Source organism: Aulonocara sp. 'chitande type north' Nkhata Bay, linkage group LG12 (assembly GCF_057382095.1).
Source record: "Aulonocara sp. 'chitande type north' Nkhata Bay isolate Kocher_YH1m ecotype deep benthic linkage group LG12, A_spYH_male_GT1.1, whole genome shotgun sequence".
Classification (NCBI taxonomy): domain Eukaryota; kingdom Metazoa; phylum Chordata; class Actinopteri; order Cichliformes; family Cichlidae; genus Aulonocara; species Aulonocara sp. 'chitande type north' Nkhata Bay.
Window position 1 is genome coordinate 27,332,438 of NC_141355.1, and position 19,330 is coordinate 27,351,767.

The following is a 19,330-nucleotide window of genomic DNA, read 5'->3' on the forward strand; positions in this document are numbered from 1 at the left end:
ACACACAGAGGTCAGAAGAAGCAGACAGCTGTGTCTCTCGGAGGCTGCACAGGTGTCCAACTATGAACTCAGAGCAACAAGTGAACTACACCAACATGGTCCCACTGCTTGTGAGGCAATCACACACACTCCTGGTTAAAAGTGTTGTGAAGCTTTCTCCCCCTCCTTTGGTTTAGGCTATCACGTGTAATTTAAGGATAGATAATTGCTGACATGTTTTGGTCTGTGAAAACATTGCTCCTGTGAAATCCTTGGGAGACTAAACTATTTCCATCTTTTTTGACTGACTGTGCTGTCAGAGTAGCTGCTGCTGTGAGTATGAAAGTTCCTTTAGATGAATGTTATGTGCTTTATAATATTCTTGAGTATTTTTATCTAAGGACTACTTTGAGCCTCACAGTATAGAAATCAGCTCTAATTGAGCACGTTTAGTGGCAGATTGGCCATCGGAAGTACAGTACCTGGAATGCATCCTGGTGAGCTAAAGGTCATTTTGGCCTGCTGCAAATAAGCTGATGGACTTTTCAGAATCCACATCAAGCGTGACTCTGTCGCCCACTCTCAGAGCCTGAATCCTCTTGCTACAGTGTATCCATTATGCACGCACTGCAAAGACTTACCCAAATGCACACATGCAGCTTACCCTTCTCCCTTACTGTTTCTGCAAGGCATGCAACGTCTATCTGCTGCTCTAAACATAATGTTAGAGAACTCACAGGAAAGGTGGAGAAGATAGGGAGAGAGAACACTAGGCAGATCATCTGAGCATGTCTGAATTGCTGTACCTTTTGTCTTTTAGGAATTTTCATCATTTTGCTCAGTGTTTGAATATAAATATTTTCATTTGAAAGTTTGACCTCAGTCTATATCTTATTCAGTGATCATGAGCTGCAAACTACTTCTTTTGGTTGTCAGTGTCTAGCTCTGCATATCAGACTGTATTCTGATTGGTGCACCGATATAGCCGTAGCAGACATCGAAAGCTCAGGTTCAGACAGCTTTGTCTCGTCGCCCCAAAGTTTTGCTTTTGTAGTCTGGAAAACTTTCAGATACATATAGTGGACAAGTTTCACCTGTAGGGGTTTTGCATCTTTCTTGCAGTAATTAAGACAACCATAGTATTTAAAAATAAAATGTTGGCTTTTATAATACTTATAAAAATCTTTATTAACCATAAATAATACTTTTAATTCTTCTTAATTAATTCTTTTTCATTTTCTCCAACCCATCTCCCACACTCTTTTTTTAGTTTAACTGATCCAAAAATAGAAAAGCAAATAGCTTACTGATAGCGCTATTATTTGCCTTTTGCTAAGACATCCAATAGCATCGTTAAAGTGAATTCTTTTAGTCGTGTACAGAAAATGTGGTGACAATAGTACATAACACATGGGGTTTGCCTAAATGGCCTGAGATTGATTCAAATTCCTGGCCTGAATTATTTATTTCAATCCAACCTTGAGCTCTTTTATTTCTCAGAAGAGATCCTGAAATGTACATCCAATCTAGAGGGAGAGACATTATACATTAAAATTGATTTTAGTAAATATTAAACTTATTCCCCAACTATTTTCATCTTGCATTACTGCATCTGCAATGGCACTATATATAGCAGGATTTATTATCACTATTTTGACAGACTCAAACTCAAAGTCAACACTCTTGGAGATGATTCTGTGTCTATTGTATGTAGAACAAACATACAGATCCCTGCTCTTCTTCAGCCTGTGAGAATCATCGCACAGCTGCTGCATATGACTTGAAACAAATAATATTAATCACTGTAGTGTGGTAATGATGATTATTATGTTTTTGTAGGGATCATGTACAAACCACTTAAAGCAGCGGCGTCCAGGGTGCCACTTGGCTTATGCTCACAATATATAAGCACTGCAGGCCTGGCAAGTAAGTATAAAGTAAGTATAATAATGAAGAAACAAACATAATGGTTTAACAGCTGTCTCCTTTTCCTGTTTTTAAATTTTATTCAGGCGTCATGTCTGGGATCCTTTTAACAAATTCTCCAGCTGGCGCCAAAAGACACAAGCATAGACTTTACTATAATTTTAACTGATATATCTTGCTTTAATGTAAGGTCATTCACTGTCTTTATTAAGTGGACACAGTGAAATGAGAGAGAAGTCGAGAGATGGAACAAAGGTTTAAAAGATCGACACACACCCTCCCACTCGCAGACAAACACCTGCAGTTTGCCTGCAAAGATGGCAGGGACAAAAAACAAGAGAAGAAAAGCTTAACCAAGGCCTCCAAACACACAGAGAGAAGTTAAGTTTGTTATGACATATGGCTGAGCCTCATTAACAGATAAAATGACAACCCCCTGATTGCCTTCATAACATATTATGCTGTATTCTTGAAACGAGAATGAAACATTCCCTAGCTCGTTAATCAGGGCTTAATTACAATTAAAACAGATCTAAAGAATAGACCTGTCACGCTGATGGGAGGCCATAACATTCATTAATGCTAATTTAGTGCAGCTCCACTTGCTCAGCAAACATGGCACACACAACACGGCTCCCAATCAAAATGCTGAATCATTTCCTAATTGCTGGTTGTGGCAATGCTAAATGTTTGAGCTTCAACAAGATTGCTTTGATGGAAATCATGAAAACACTCGCTATTGTCCTGACCTGGGTTCTTCTTCTTTTTCCCCCCCACTGTCACATACAATGGGGCATGAAATAACTGCAATTCAAATATTTTACTTTGTGATGAACGGCTGATGTTTCTTTTTCTTTTGGACATTAAAGACTATATACGTTTTATGTTGATATAACGCAACGATTCCTTGTCCTGGTTTTGAGATTTATTCTATTATTTTGCAGGGTGGAGCCTACGCTGTGGACCAAAAAAAATCCACTGACTTGGACGTTCATACATCATAGCATCCCTTGCAGTAGCCTGGCAGCGAGCCTTACTGTAAGATCTTTCTGCCTACAAACGACAGCCATCTGTAAAGAAACACTGTCGCAGCAAATACCCAGAGTTCACGGATACAGTCCTTCTCTTTTCAGCTTGAACAACGCTGCGTGCCCTTTGCACAGCTGTGAGTTATGTGAAATGAGATGTGATGACATCACCACACCTGCTTGGTATTTGCAGCTCAAAGCTGAAGTTTGACATGAAGGTCAGACCATATGCTGTAGGTAACTGGCAGGTACAGAGGGGAGTCCTCTGGTTACAATTGTGCCACTGACTTCTTCTAACCAGCCATTCAGCTGCTTCCTCTCCGACTGGGTAATATAGCGCTTAATGATATTTTGTTGCTTGGCAACATAAACTTAAAAATGCTATCAGACGATGGGGCCTGTAGTGACTGGAATGGTGCTTTAGATATATGGCTCCTTGAGGGATTCTCTTCTTTTTTTTAGCCCATGCAGGCCTGATCCACTGTACTGTACAACCCCGCCGTCGAACCTGCTGCCAAATCTGTAGGAGAGCCATATGATAGAGCAGATCGCTATTCACTGATGATTCTAATCTTTGAGAAGCATCTGGGAGAGCAGCCACAGCTATCTGGAGCAAAGCCTATACTTATGATATTTTCCCCCATTTTAACTTCAAAGATGCTGCCCTCTAGATCTAAGTGCGGTGTAATTCACCCTGATGGGAAATGCGCTGCTGTCAGGGTTTACAAGAGGGTGAGGGAGATGAGGGAAAAACAAAAAGATGTATGTCTGATATGTCGTTCGACAAAGAGCACCTTTTATGTGAACATGCTGCGCAGTAAATGAGATTACGTTGTGGGGTTGGATGTGCAAGCGCACACTGACAACCGCTCGTCTACTTTTACATGAGATGGCTGAATGTAAGCGACAGTAAGTTGTCAAGCTGACCTCTTGCTCTCTCTTGGAGTGCTCTTATGTGCTTTCTTCCTGCGAGCCCTCTCTTTTTTTAAGACTAATCCGCTGATGCAAAATGCACTCTATCACCACGTAAAATATGCATTTACCGCAAACACTGGGCCCTCTCTTGGTAAGCAGCACAGTAAAATCCATCGTAAAGATGACTAATGCCGCAGCCGTTCACATTCTCAGATGGAAAAAGAAGAATGGGGTTGTAAATCGATAATCAGATACACAAACATGAAGATGCATATCGTATTAGACCGTCATGGCGAGAACACACTCTTCGTGGTTCTAGCAATCAGGCGAGGGAAATGGAATAAACGGCGTAATCCACAGAGCGCTGTTTTGTTCGTAGCAACGTGACCCTGAGAAAGAAACAGAACACTGACGGTTGATATTCAACAATAATTTAAACGAATGTGCATTTTAGAGAAAAGATATGTTCCACGGTCCTTCTTATATTACAAAAATGTTTCTTCCCAAAAATGGCCCCACTATTTTATTCCTTTTTTGTTTTCAATAAATTCGGCACAGGTCTGCAGGGTTCTTTTCTTTGTCTCATCTCTTCCCATTTTCTTTGGCCATGTGGCAGCCATTGCTAGTTCCTGGCCCATAAAGAGAGACAAATAGCCCCCGTTCCCTGTCTGTTCCTATGTAGACAGTGTATCAGTCGACCAGTAAATACATTTGGGGTAAATGTTTAAAAAGCCTGTTTAAGCAGCAGAAGAATGCAGTGCATCAGGTCTTAGTAAAACACAGCTTAAATGAGTCTGGATTTAAACAGGTCAGATTTATAGCCTTCTTTAAACCGCTCAGAGGAAAAGCCCCCGTTGTAAAGTTTCCAAACGAGTAACTGGACAACTGAACAATAGTTCACCATCTCTGATAAGGAGAGGAAAGAGGGAGTGGGAAATGTATGGGAAAAACAAGAAAGCAACAAACTAGGAGACGCAGGAGCAGAGAGAGAACAAAGAGATCCCCATAAACTTATTCTGAAGGATTCAATATTTCTAAATGATCTACTGATGCATTGGCTCAGAAGCTTAAAGGAACATACTTCTGACCAAAGAAGGTCTGAGTTTAAATATTTTGATTTTGTCTCAAAAAGCCAAGCAAGCCTTGCAGAAATCTGCAGCGCTTGGCTCTGAACGTGCGTTTAAAAACCAGGTCAGGCACTGTTTGCGACAACTAAGGTCTGGTCCTCCTCATCCCTGCACAATATCAGACAGCAGCAGAACTCAAAAGCAGGGTGTCAGTACAAACACTCGCACACGCACACACAAAGAAGAATGGGGGCTCAACTGAACAGGGTCAGAGAAAGAGGTTCTGGAGGCCAGATTCTTAAACCCCACACTCCATCACGCGTGACAAAGGTAACTAAAGGAATGTGTAAAAGGCTCAAGCCAATCCTTCTTTCCACACCGGCCATCTTATCGCTGCAGACTGGAGGAAAGCATACCGTAGCTCAAAAGGCTTTTTGCAATTTATTTGTCCATCATGGTTAAACCTATTAGGCCAAATATAATAAAGCTAATTAAAATCTAAGGTGTTTTGTTAATATAGGGTAGTGGCTCTAAAGGTGAAGGCAATCCATACACTCACAATGAATAAGTTTTCCTAACATAGTCCTCTAAAGTAAGATTTAGTTCGTTTTTTTTTTTTTTGAGGCAAAGAGTTTGCACAAATTTTTTTAAGTTCTAGGAATTAATTAGATTTTACAGCGTAGCCAAAAGGTCCACAAAGTAATACTGTTAATTATAAAACTGTAATGCAATATTAATAAGTGTGTCTTAACAGATGGTTTTATTTATGCCAATAAAAAGAATACTTCCCTCACCACAGCGTACAGAGGCAAAATTACAGTGGATTTCTAAAACAATTAATATCTGACTAAAGTGCAGAATTTCAGCTTTAATTCAAAGACTTCAACAAATATTTTGCATTTGCTGTTTAACAATCAGCCATTTTTGAAAGCCTTCTTTCAAGGGGACAAAAGTACCTGGACAAGTGACTGATAACAGTTTGATAATGCCTGTTCGCTGTTCTGGTATTCCGTGACAAATTAAGGAGATAAAAAGATCTGGAGCTGCTTCCAAGTGTTGAACTTGGATTTGGTAGCTATTCACTGGAACTTTTAAAAACGAGGCCCAAGAAGATGTTGATGCAAGTGAAAGAGACCATCATTATGCTGAAAAACTAAAATAAACCTATCAGAGTATAATAAAAACTTTAGGAGCCGCCAAATCAACAATGGGGTACATTCTTAAAAAGAAGGAATGTGCTGGCGAGCTCAGCAAAACCAAAAGGCCTGAAAGACCACAGAAGATAACTAAAGTGTTTGATTGCAGAATCCTTTGTTTGCTTAACAAAAACCATCACAACACCAAGCCAAGTAAAAAAAACATAGATGCATTCACAAATATAACTGCACAGAGTTTACAACAAGGGGCAAAAACGCTGGTTACACTCAGTGATGTGACTTCTGTCAGGAGTATCCTGATGTGCAGAGGCTTATACTCTCTGCTCAGCTTCTGCTCAGGAAAATGACTAGACAGCACTTCGTATTCTTAAGGAGTCGGATCTCAACCCATTAGATCATTCTTTTCAAGTATTAAGGACAACAGTAATGGCACAGAGACCCATAAATAAGTAGAAACTAAAGGTGGCTACAGTAATGGCCTAGCAGATCATCAGGGAGAAAACAACATTTGTCCCTGGGTTCACTTCAGGGAACCATTCACTGCAAGGATTTTCATCTTTATTAAAAACAAGTATTACAAACAATCCTTCTATTTAAAATCACGCTAGCTTGTTTAATTAGTTTTGAGCTTCTGAAAATGGGGGACCGTTTTTAAAAGGGGCTGTAATTTCTAAGAAAGTTACCAAGTTAAACGCCTTGTTTAAAGCCCTTGAAATAAAGCCGAAACTCTGCACTTCAATCACATCTTGATTATTGAATTTGAAATCCACTGTTGTGGTGTAGAGATGCAAAATTCAAAAAATATGTCACTGTCCAAAAACATGATGATTTCTTTGGGATAAAGAAAGTTATTGTGACAAACCACATCACATGAGAGCAAACGTTCACAAGAATTTTGCATGAGAGCTGTAGATTAAAAACAGTTCAAATGGCATTATAGAGCATAAAAACATTGCTGGAAAAAATTCTCCCCAAAACAATAATAATACTTCTAGTATGGTGCTCTGAAAACAAAATGCTTTCATTACTGGAAATACAATAAAGCTTCCTGCTTACCTATTGGACAAACTAAGATTTCTTTTTGGTTTCTAAAATCGTAAACAAGCTAATTGGGTACTGGCAAACACACACGAAACACAAATTCCATAGCGGCTTACTGGAGGTCAAACACTCGCACAATTCCTTAAAGATAATCACAACAGAGCTACCTTGTTTAATTATTTTGCTTTGTATGACTCCCTTGTTATTCAGAATAAATAAATAAATAAATAACAAGGACAGCTTGACCCTGTCCTTTCGAAGAAAACCATTATACAAAATTCATAGCGACTCTTTAAAGACCACAAGCAGTAGATTACGTCTGTAAACTGGTCAAAGTCAAAAAGCAGTGGCCAGCACTCAGTGATCTCATTTGAAGGCTGAAGTGTGCACAACACCTATAGCTGGGTTATTATCCTGAATTACTGGCTAATTCCTAATAATGAAATAAAAGCAATACAACTGGAGTCAAGTTCTGTTAAACAAAAAGGACAAACAAACATGTTGTATTCAGATTTCAGCCTTTTATTTGATTCTCTGTCAGTAAAAGCATTTTTATGGTGTAAATCTGTATCTTTGTTCTCAGCTCTAATGTTAAGCAAGCTGTCACAAGAACTCTGCTCCAATAAAAAATATTTATTGGATGTTTTTTCACAGTCACTTGTAAATCTGACAGATGTAATCAGTCCCGCTAAAAAAATTTTTGACCACTCTTACTACAAGCCTCATTTACCCATTCACAAAAATGCTTTTGTCAATGCCCAAGTACTTTTCTGCTAATACAAACACACACAGACAGGCAGGACACGCAGCCCCTTCCTTGGCGACAGCCCCACCCCATTCCTCAAACTTGGCTGGATGTATATTAAATTTGAAACGCCGGTGCATTCAGTGATGCTTGTTACATTGTCATTAGCATTAAATACCCAATCCATAACTAACACAGTCAGACACTGTGCCTGCAGGCTAAAATGTTCTTTGATAACCTACCGTCGCCGCCTCTGTGAGACAATGAGGAAAAAAGAATGTACTGTTAGTTACTGCCCAAACACCTATCACATTTGGCAACTCCGAGTACCCCGAGCAAACCGACTGTTGTCTACTGTCTGCCCATGACTCCATGAGATTATGTTGACCTCAGCTGTAGTCAGTAAACAGCACTGGATGATGGAGGAAGCGGAGGGCGAGGAGACAAAGAGGGAAGACAGACAAGGGGGCTACTTGAATGAACTAATTGAATGAACAAAAGATGTCCGCAGCATCCAAAATTCAAACAACCTTGGTTGTCCTTACGCAGAGGAGGAGGAAAAGGGAGACGAAATAAACAGACAAAAAGATGGGAATGGGGTAAAAAAAACAAATAAATAAAGTAAGGACAAGATAGTGAGAAGGCCAAGATGTGCATGGGGGCGTATGTGTGGCCAGGTGAGGTCAGGTTTACGTGTGTGCTTTGGCTAGATATTTGTTGAAGGGCAATTCTGAGATTCCCTTGAGCTACTCGGTGAACTCTGTCAGTGTCTCACTTTATTTCACCCTCTCTCCTTCACTGTCCCTTGCTCCTGCCCTTTAGAAACAAGATGAAGGGATGATCAGGAGGCGGCTTCAGTTAAGACCGCCAATCAATACAGCTCTTCTGCGTGGGATGAGACTCCAAGATTACACTGAAAATCACAAATGGCAAATGACTCTTTCAAACTACTTTCTCCACTTTGAACATTCAAGCCTGACCAAAGCCTTCAAAATAGGAACCAGAGAAGCTCCCTATCTTGCACTTGATAGTGTGCACGCAGTGGCTTTCTCCTAATTCCCTTTCGCATTAGAAACCTTTAAACTAAGGATCCCCGCTGTTCACAATAACAACACTCATCAAAGAAAGTTTTACTGAACTCCCAAACTCTCATTTCCTAAACGAGAGTTAAAATGCCTCCTAACTCTTCACCATACTTCATCTTTGTTTTCTTCAGTCCAAACCTCCAGGCCCTGAACAATTAGGCCCTTGTTTATGTCTGCAAATTGCTGTGCCGTGCCTATCAGTGTATAGTCCCTGGCAGCTGGATGCACCGGTGGAACGACCATATTGATTGGGATGTCTGTTCTTTTAACAAGGTCTGTCTGGTTGCTCTATCTAGGGGTACAGCAGTGTTCATACGTGTTCCCCAAACACCGCTCCACCTCAGTTCAGGTAATGGAAGCACACTTCAAAACTGCTTACACAAAACACTTTTTGGTGGGGCAATTTGTAAAGGGAATACCCAGTACACGCTCGATTGTTCCATATTATCTAATTTTCTTATTATTTTCTCTTGGTTTCTGTCATTTGTGAAATTTTTTGTTTAGCCTTTTAACCACAAGGCCAACCCTCATTTTACTTTCTCTTCTCCTCCCCCTCTTCTCATTATTACTATGATAACTCTAACTTTCTTCACCAGCTGTCCCTGAAGAGGCCAGTAGCAGTCAGTGTCATTATTTTCCATAGTCCAGCTTCATGCTGACTGCATGAGTTTGCTTCTCTCTCTGTTTCACAGCCTTGACTGCCCATTTGTTTTCACTCTAATGAAGTAGTGGAAACGTAGCTGGGGAAGAAAGAAGGGGAAGAACTAGTGAAAAAGGAGAAGGGGGACTAGATGGGGTTAAAAGAGAGGAGGAAAGAGACAAAGCACATGAGAAGTTTAGGGAGTTGACAGAGGAAGAAAGAAAATGAGAAAAAAAAGGGTACATTTGAGCAAGCTGTGAAAATGTTTCTAAAGAAAATATTCCACCAAGTCTGAATAAGATCAAAAATCCCCAAAAGTGAGATATACAGAAAGAAAGAAGACACAAAATTTAACTCGCAGGCCAGGAGGGCCCATTACAGAAAAAAGCAACTTAACAGAGATATGAATACAGTGTTGAGATAAGAGCACACTGAACATTACTAGGCCCTGTACAGATCAGTAAAAATCTTTGTTCTTTCTTTTTCCCATGTGATTGGAAACTTCCTTGTGGTTGTCCAAAAAAAAAGAAAAAAGTTAGCACTCACCTTCCACTTTAATTGGCCAATCACATACCAGCAGGTCAACCTAGTTCAAAACTAGCACCAGAATAGGAAAGAAAGGTGACTTGAGTGACTTTGAATAAGTCGTGGCTTTTGGAGCCAGATGGGTTGGCCTGAGAATTTTGGAAACTGCTGATCTACAGGGATTTTCCCACACAACCATCTCCAAAGTTTACAGAGAATGGTCTGAAAGAGAAAAACTATCCAGCGAGTGGCTGCTCTCTGGGCGAAAATATTTTATTGATGCCAGAGGTCAGAACAAAAACACAACAGGAACTCAAATAACAACTTGCTACAACCAAGGTGTGCTAAAGAGCATCTCTAAACACACAACGTGTGGAAACTTGACGCAGCTGGGCTACAGCAGCAGAAGACCACACGGTTGTCACTCCTGTCAGCTAAGGACAGGAAACTGAGGCTAGAGTATACACGGGCTTACCAATTGAAAAACAGTTGCCAGATCTGATTTCTGCTGTAACATTCGGATGGTAGGTTGGCAATTTACAACAATATTAAAACAATGATTAATCCTGCCTCGTATCAAAAGTTTGGCAGGTGGTGATGGTGTAATGATGTGATGGATTTGCACACTTTGGGTTCCTTAGCCACAGATGAGAATCGTTTAACCGCCACAGCCTACCAGAGTATTGATGCAGATCATATCCATCCCTTTATGACCATATCATACCCATTCTCTGATTCTGGCTGCTTCCAGGAGGATAATGTGACATGTCACAAAGCTGAAATAATCTCAAACTGGTTTCTTTGAAAGGGACACTTCAATCATGGAAGGGCAACTGACAAATCTGCATCAACTGTGTGATCCTGTCATATCAATATAGACCAAAATCTCTAAGGATACTTTCCACCAACTTGTTGAATCCATGAAAAATAAAGGCAGTTTCGATGGCAAAAAAGGCACCAACCTGATACTAGCAATTTGTACTTAATGAAGCATGAGTGTAGTTATGTGGATTTGTGTTAGTTTAGCATATTATTGTGTGCTTGTGTCTCTGCCTAGGGCGGGAGAATGCTTTTGTCATATTCCTATAATTTTAGTTAAAAAAAGACCTCTGAAGATAGTGTTCTAGTTACAATCATCGCGTGGATTAAAACATAATGTTTCTTTGTGTTTTTGGAATGCAGAAAGATGATTCCTTCCCACACAGAAGATCTAACACTTAACAGTAGACTTACTGAGGAGCTGCTCTTTTCTGAGACACACAGATTGACACATGCAACAAAAAGGATTCATTTTTCAGAAGATTAAGGCACTTTTTCCCTGAGTCTGATTACTTTGAAAGACTGGCACAGTCATAGCAGAAAGAGGGGGAAAAAAAATGAATTGATTTGATTATTTTGAGGCAAGTCTGGATCAATCGCATTCTTTCCCCTCGTCAGAACGGGGTCATTTTGCCCTGAGGGCAGAGGGGTGTAATCATTTGAGGCAGGCGAAGCACGCCATTTTCCCGAGCCTAGGGGTTCTGATTTCAATGCTCCATTATGAGCTGTGTTAACAGCAAATAACATGAATTCCTCTCAGAGAACACACACTGTTACACGCAGACACGTTGCATTCGAGGGTGTATAAACACACTGTGACACAAAGGAAATCCTTCAGACAGAGCCCTTCTGAAGAAGGACAGAACGGGTAAAAAGTCAGTGGGACAAAATGTATATGGTTTAGCCACTGAAGGTAGAAACTAGATAAGAAATCAAATAGATTTTACTCACATCTGTGCCTGTGCTAAGTCTGTGTTTGAACAGATTTAAAAAAACAAAAAAAAAACAAAGAAGAAAAAATCCCTCGTATCACCCTAAATAGCAGTAGACACACAATTCAAGCTCCCCTGCTTTAAAATGTATACAGTACAGAAGCACGGTTGTATAAACTGTGACGAAGGAAATCGATCCTTCACACTGCTCCACATGAGGAGAGCCAGCTGGATCCTGTTAACAGTTCTTAAATGAATTCTACACTTTCTAAATCCGGTGACATTCAGGGAGGCTGTTACATTAAAATTCCCAGCGTTTTGACAATTCCAAACAAATTTACACAGGCTGGGTTGTGCTGCTCAGGCACTGAGCTGACTGGTTGGTCCGCACCATGTGTCAAGGTTAACACAAGATTGTGTTTGTGTAAGACTGACAGGACCCACTCTGAAACCTAACTCCATTAGTTAGTGTGAAAGATTGTGGGGGCAGAAGTCTGAAATTATGCTTATTTTGAATAGTTAAATGTAAATTATACAACCTGCCTAAATGTAATATTGACAAGTGTAGAAAAGCCCTGACGGGCAAGAAGAGGACACATCTAACGTATTCAATTTTTCCAGCAAATGACAGATATTTGCACTAAATTTCCACAAAACACACACGCTGAACAAAAACCAAACACAGTCCTTGTAAGGGAAACATTAACTTGAATATTTGCAATATGTCCACAACACTGTAAATACAGCACGAGACAAGAAGCAACTAATAACATTAGCAGACCGCTCTGTGTAAGCATATATAACAATTTATTTTTTGGACTGAAAACATTCCTGGTTGGTATGTACAGAAAAATAATTTTGGGCTAGGGAGTATCAAAAAGGCTTGTGTAGCAGTCGGCTAATTTGTTAATGCTGGGGTTGTTTCTTATGTTTGTACATTTATCAGGCCTCAGTCACACAGGCCTAGAAACAGTTCAGTTAACCCTGGAAACCACTGTTTCAAGGGAATAATGTGTAATTCCCCACCAAGTGGGTGGATTATTGCTGGAGGTTGCTGGTCGCTGCACCAAAACACCCCTTGCAGTTGCTAACAGTTTGTTGCGGTCACCCATAGTTTGCATAGAATATGATTAGTTTCTTCAAATGTTTGCCAAGGACTCGCTGAACAACTGTGAAACTTGAAAAATGGTGACACAGATTGGAAACAGAGACCGCTTGTCTTCAAAGCCAGGGTTGTGTCTCACCCCTGCAGCTAACATGTTTCAAAGGCGCAACTTTTACCTTGAAGGCGAGTGCTTTCTGTTTCCAGTTTGCAATGGACTTTTTGCATTTCTCTATCATGTCTCAAACAGTTGGCGATGTAAAACAAGTTGTCATTTACATGCAAACTGGCCAATTAAAACAATCACAAGGAGGTTTTCAGTGCACCGTCACATAACTCTTCGTGACCAATTACCTGTAGCAACTGCTAGCAACCACTTGCCAACCGGTTGGGGAATACATATACAAAAAGCAACACCAATGAAAAATATATGATGTCTACTCTTACCACAGGGTAACGTCAAACAATTAGAGAAACAAAACAGAGCGCCAATGGGGAGCAAAAAACCAGAGAGTTGTGACAGTTATCAAGCAGTGAGCGTAGACAGGGATTTTTATATTAGATGACTCTCTGACCGTCATTGTAAGGGAACTTTAACAAAAGAGAAAACAGTGGTTTGACAACACGGTTGTACCTTCGACATTTACTTGAAGAACAATTAGTGATGTAATGTTGAAAAACCTTGAACAACCTATGAGCACAGAAGCATGTTTTTCACAGAAGTACTGCTGACCTTGTACGTTGGTCATTCACGCTGTCAACAATATGCTTAAAAAAGTGGAGAAAACATAGCTATGCCTTACAACTTCTATTAAACAATGAAGATTTAAATAAAATGAGGCATGAGGAAAAAAATTCTAATGGATTTGTTAATATAAAGAAGAGATGCTGTGGCTGGGAGAAATTCCAACTTAAGTAATTTGCACAAGACTTTCATTATGTTCAAACCTTGTGGGATTGAGAGTTATCCCCCAGCTTCTATGTTTTGCCAGAAGTGCATTAAGGGCAAAGATTAGATTAGTTTGCCCCGAGATTGAATTGGACATGCCTTAGGATTTTACTGCTATGATACACAAATAAAGCGTGATACAACATTGCTAGGGGCTTAAATGTCAAATGCATGCCAGAAAAAATTATGAGCATAATGAAAGCACTGCCTACAGTAACACAAATTTGCAAAGTACCTCAAAACATTGATTTGATTTATTTAGGAGGCGCAGTTTCAACAAACATTACAAAAACTACAATTTCATGCCAAGCAGAGGTAAAAGAATTTAGAATTGGTGCATGAAATGTTGATAACTTAGATTGTAAGACAAAATGTGTATCTTATTTGAAATTATATACATATACATATATATATATATATATATATATATATATATATATATATATATATATATATATATATACATACATATACATATATATACATATACATATACATATATATACATATACATATATATATATATATATACATATAACAACGAGAACTGAAGCACTATCACAGCCAAACGTTTGAGGCTCCAGTTATGTGGGGACAAACCCAATCGAAGTGACCTTGATAAAAATTACTAATCAGGATTTGAGAGACATTTTAATAACAGTAAATACCCAAATGTAAAATAAATTAACATAAAACAGAAGCAACAATACTAATATCAAAGCAGAATGGGCAGATGATTTGAGAAAATGAAGGGAAGAAGGAGATAAAAGCAAGTGCTGGGGGGGGGGGGCAGAGTCACACGACAACACCTTGTCACAAAGGAATTGTGGTTGTCTTAAAGTCACACGACAACAAGGTGTGTGACTTTGAGACAACCACAATTCCTTTGTTCTGCTGCTTTTATTTCTTTTATTATCTTTATAGCTCTCATTTTCACTCCAACCTCAGTAACATCACTTTCCCCTCTCTCTGAGCAAATTTTGTATTACCCCCATTCCTCTTTCTCTCCCTCTACTCCTGACCAAGTCCTAACCCTTTCTTGCTACCATAAATAGCGAGACAGCAACATCAAACAAAGTCGTTTGCCTTGGATGGAGGCTTGTGTAACAAAGCCAGTTTAACATAACCAGCATATCCTTTCGTTATCTGGGTTAACTTACCTTAACATCTGTAACCTGGATAAGCAGTGGCACATAGCTGAGTATCAATTTTATAAGTATTCGATCAGTGAGACTAAAGAACTACTAATTTAATAAAGTCTAGCCTATTTTAAGGCAAGGAGAAAAGCCAGTAAAAATGTTGACCGTGGAAGTTGACAGATTTATCAAATTTTACAACTCTACCATTACGACATGGGATAATATGATGGATTATAATCAAATATTTCATTAAGTTCATGTTTAAAAAAGAGATTTGGTTTTTATTATTTCAGCTGCCGGTCTGGTGTTGTTTAACAGCCGAAAATAAAAACTGAAATCAAATTTAGGTTTGGACTAGAAGCAAATTTCTCATATATGCTCTGTTTTATGACCATATACTAATGTATACGCATTAACATTTTACACTCTCCTACTATTTTTGCTCAGAGTACTGGAGGATCTTTCAAGAACGGTGACATTTTCTGGAGAATTGATTGGTCAGTAGGCAGTGATTTCACACCTGCTGATCTCTAATCTGGAACCTCATCTGCTCCTGAGTAGGTTAGGCTTGCAAGATAAGTTAGCAAGGCGATACATCCCGGTAAGAAGGGAACCACCTTTTTTAAAAACAGGGTTAACCTTGAAATTACCTGGATAAGAGTTAATCCTGCTTTGTAGTACAGGCCCCTGGTCCTCTGCCCTTACAAATCTGACCAGCCTTAACAACGCGTACTCCAGGCGTATTTCACTAATCAAAAGTTTCGGATATGAAAAAAGGAAGCCGGAGGATGTGTGGGAGGAGTAAGAATGCAGTAAATTTGTTGTGTGATTAAGAGCTGGCGAGGTACTTGACCTTGGAAACTGTCAAACTCTTCTCTCTGTTCGATTCACACTCCATTGCAACTCTAATAGCATCAATTACTGCTTTATTTAGCTGTGTCATCCCCACATTCCCCCTCCAGAGCGGAGGGAAAGTAATTATTTATCTTTTCAACCTTCTGGCTAAACCGTGAGTATAAATATCACATCTGAAAAGAGAACTGGGTAGATAAATAAGGAAAAGCAGCTGGAATTGTTCACTGGATAGGAAAGACATGAATGCATATGGTAGAGAAAAACTAAGAAAAAATGTTATTCCAGTAAAGATGTGGGTCATTCCAGAGCACAATTTTTTATTAGCACGGATGTAGCTATTGATTGTTGGGTCACTGAGTCAGTGAGGCAGTAGTGAACCGGATGAAAATGGAATTTAAGTGATCACTTGCTATGTAATGCAGTTAGTCTTTATTACTTATAGATAAATATGATAGATGCACCTTCATGCCTGCAATAATGTGAACTGAGTATACTGCTTCATCACTGAGACCCTACATACAGGGTCACTGTCAGATGCTCATATATTGTCATTTTATTACAGTCTAAATAGATAAATATGATACACTGGTGTTCTTGTCGCACTTAATGAGCTCAGTGTGTTCATTTTTATCATAGAAATCCATAGGGTCAAGCTTGAGGCCATGACACACAGATATCACTGATTTTATAATGACAAAATAAAAATGATGAGTTTCCAGCCCACTGAGCAGCCATGACTATAAATCTCTCCTCCCTCGTTTTTCTCCCTGCCAACTTGCACTTTTCAAAAGCACAGCAGGGACTTTTAAATGTGCTCCACTTAAAACCAAAATGAATACTGTAAAATGTGAAATGAAAGCTCATTAAACACACAATTATATTTACTATACTGAAGCCTGTCAGGATTGGGATGGTGTCCTGTGTTGTGCACTCTGCTACAGAACAAGACACCAGGTTCTCCAGTATCAGTACAGACTACAGTTTCTAGGTTAAGCCAGCTTTTCACTTTCCCTTCCTTGCCTGCCCTCATCCCACTCATGTCATCCGCGCTAAGTGGATGCATCTGTGTTACAGGAGCTCCACAAAACCAATTGGCGACGTGGGTGGAGTTGTTACCATGGCAGTAAAACTACATGTACTTTCATCCGGTTATGGGTTGGATAAGTGAGAGGCCAGATGTAAGTGTAAGGGTGACTTTGAAAAGACTGTCCCTCCTCTCACCCAGAGGCATCTCAGAGCAGGTTTGAGACAGGTCATCATGTCATTTTACTTCTGTTATCACCCAACCGTGTGACGCATGTATCACACAGACAAACTGGGCACGGGCTGCAGTTAGATACTCGACGTCCCACATTCAGACGCTTTTAAATTGGCCCTAACATGGAGCTTTTGCGTATTCATATCTATGTGTCTGACTACATCTCTGTGGTTGTTTATGCGCATTCATATTCGACAACCTTAAGATGGCAAAATACTTCATATACCACAAGTTTAACAAACCCCTAAAATATTGGTGTATAATGATCACTGATCAGGACTGCTTTACGGTAATATTTGGATTCAAACTGTTTTTGATCCCAGAATTGAAATTATTACAACTCTATTATGTATTTATAACATGCAATATTGACAGTAAATAGTTATTTCTGGAAGACATTGTTGTTTTTAAGAAAGTAATGGTGCAACTAATGATATCAAACTGAGCTAAAAACTGAACATGTTCATTTTAAGTTCCAGTTTTGTGTTTGTGAGAGCAAGGGCCTGAACTATAAAGCAAGATCAGCGTAGTCAGCGAGTTGGTTGCCAGATGCCTCCTGACCAGCCTTTAGGCTTGTGCGTACGGGCTCTAAGAAAGACAACGATATGAGTAATGTTCGTTACCTTGTCGCATCTCATGAGGCCCAAGTAGCGAAGGGACTTGCTGCTCTGAGCAATCTGTGTGGCACCCTGGTCCGTGATGTCTTTACACCAGCCGGCATCAACAGTCTCAATGGTGCTGCTGTACTGCCCTATAGCTATCAGAGCTGTTGACAGAGAAGGGGAGCAGAGAAGGGGAGGTGGGGAAGGAGGAGGGAGAGAAACAAGAAAACGTGTTAGTCTGACAACCTTTCTCATGCAAATGTGACAGCAGCGTCTTCCCACAGAGACAGAATTTGAAATGAAACCAGGGCACGTCATATGGCCAGCTGTGACACATAATTCTAGTGTTTACACAACACCTTGACAATATACACGCATGCCCACAAATCCTCGCATACACCCATGCTTGGTCAGACTTCGGCAGGATTCATCCATTACAGCACCGGCATGACTCACGGCACAGAAAGGGAACGACACCGTGCCAGAGTAAAGTGTGACTCCATGCCAGTGTACGATTTAATTTTGCTTGTGTGCATGTTTACTGCTGCCAGGGCAGAAACAAAATGCCAAGGTAAAGAGTAACCACCAAAAACAAATATCTCACAGTTTCTCTGGGCTTTGTTATACCACAGAGCATTTGTGCATACACCGCTTGCTGCATATACGTAAATACACATTCACACACTCGTAGCGTATCTCACAAGTGTTGTTCTTTTGATATTGTCTTCCTATGTTGACAAATTGCAATGCACAGCTGTCAAACACGATGACATTACATTCGCTGTAATCTACGTGTAGCTCCAATAAAGGCATACTTTGCTGCATTAACACACAAACACAGACAGACACAACAATCTTCCTCATCAATCTTTGACCCGTCAATTGTTGGGTAGATGGAGGAGACCTGTGCTCCACGAGTCGATTGATAGTGCTCCTCGGTGATCGATTGGCAGGCCTGGGCTTTGTTCTCCACTCTCACAACCATCACTAATGAGAGTGGGAAGGTGGGAGGAGGAGTGAGGGATGAGAGAACGATGAAAGGAAGAGGGTAAAGACAAAGAGAGCCTTTGACAGCACCTTCAGATAGTTACTTAGCCCTGATGTTGTTTTCTCATTTGCAGAAATCCATTTTACGTCAAACTTTTTTATAAACAAGCTTCCTTGAACAAGGAAAAATTAACCCGTATGAACTTTCACTTTGAATCGGTTCCTCCCGACTTTTTCACTTCTATGACCAGAGTTAAAAACAAAAGAAAACATACACGAAGCACTTGCGTGTGCATGTATTTCACTGTGTGTTTGTGGTACAGAAGCTTTTTTTCCACTGGAGACAGGAAATGAATAATCTTATGCTTTTTTTCTCCACACTTTTAAACCTCTTTTCTCCTGTTACAGCCAGTGTATTGCACAGGCTTCTCTGCACGTAAGCACATGCTCCCAGGGACGAACTTGTGTACAGCATGTAACATATGTAATATATAGCTTTGGGTGCTTAAAGTACACCACATGTGGTTCCTGTTTGGGCTCTAGCATGCTCTTGGATGCCATGCATAATAGCAAATTATG

The 19,330-nt window shown here is 39.9% G+C and overlaps 1 protein-coding gene across 1 annotated transcript in view; it reads right to left on the bottom strand.

Moving 5' to 3' along the window:
- The window catches only part of fbxl17 (F-box and leucine-rich repeat protein 17), a 222,769-nt gene that overhangs the window by 5,718 nt on the left and 197,721 nt on the right, over positions 1 to 19,330 (bottom strand). Inside the window, exon 10 of the mRNA XM_086314716.1 lies at positions 17,786 to 17,928. Coding sequence (XP_086170842.1) covers positions 17,786 to 17,928 — 143 coding nt within the window. The remainder of the gene's footprint in view (positions 1 to 17,785; positions 17,929 to 19,330) is intronic.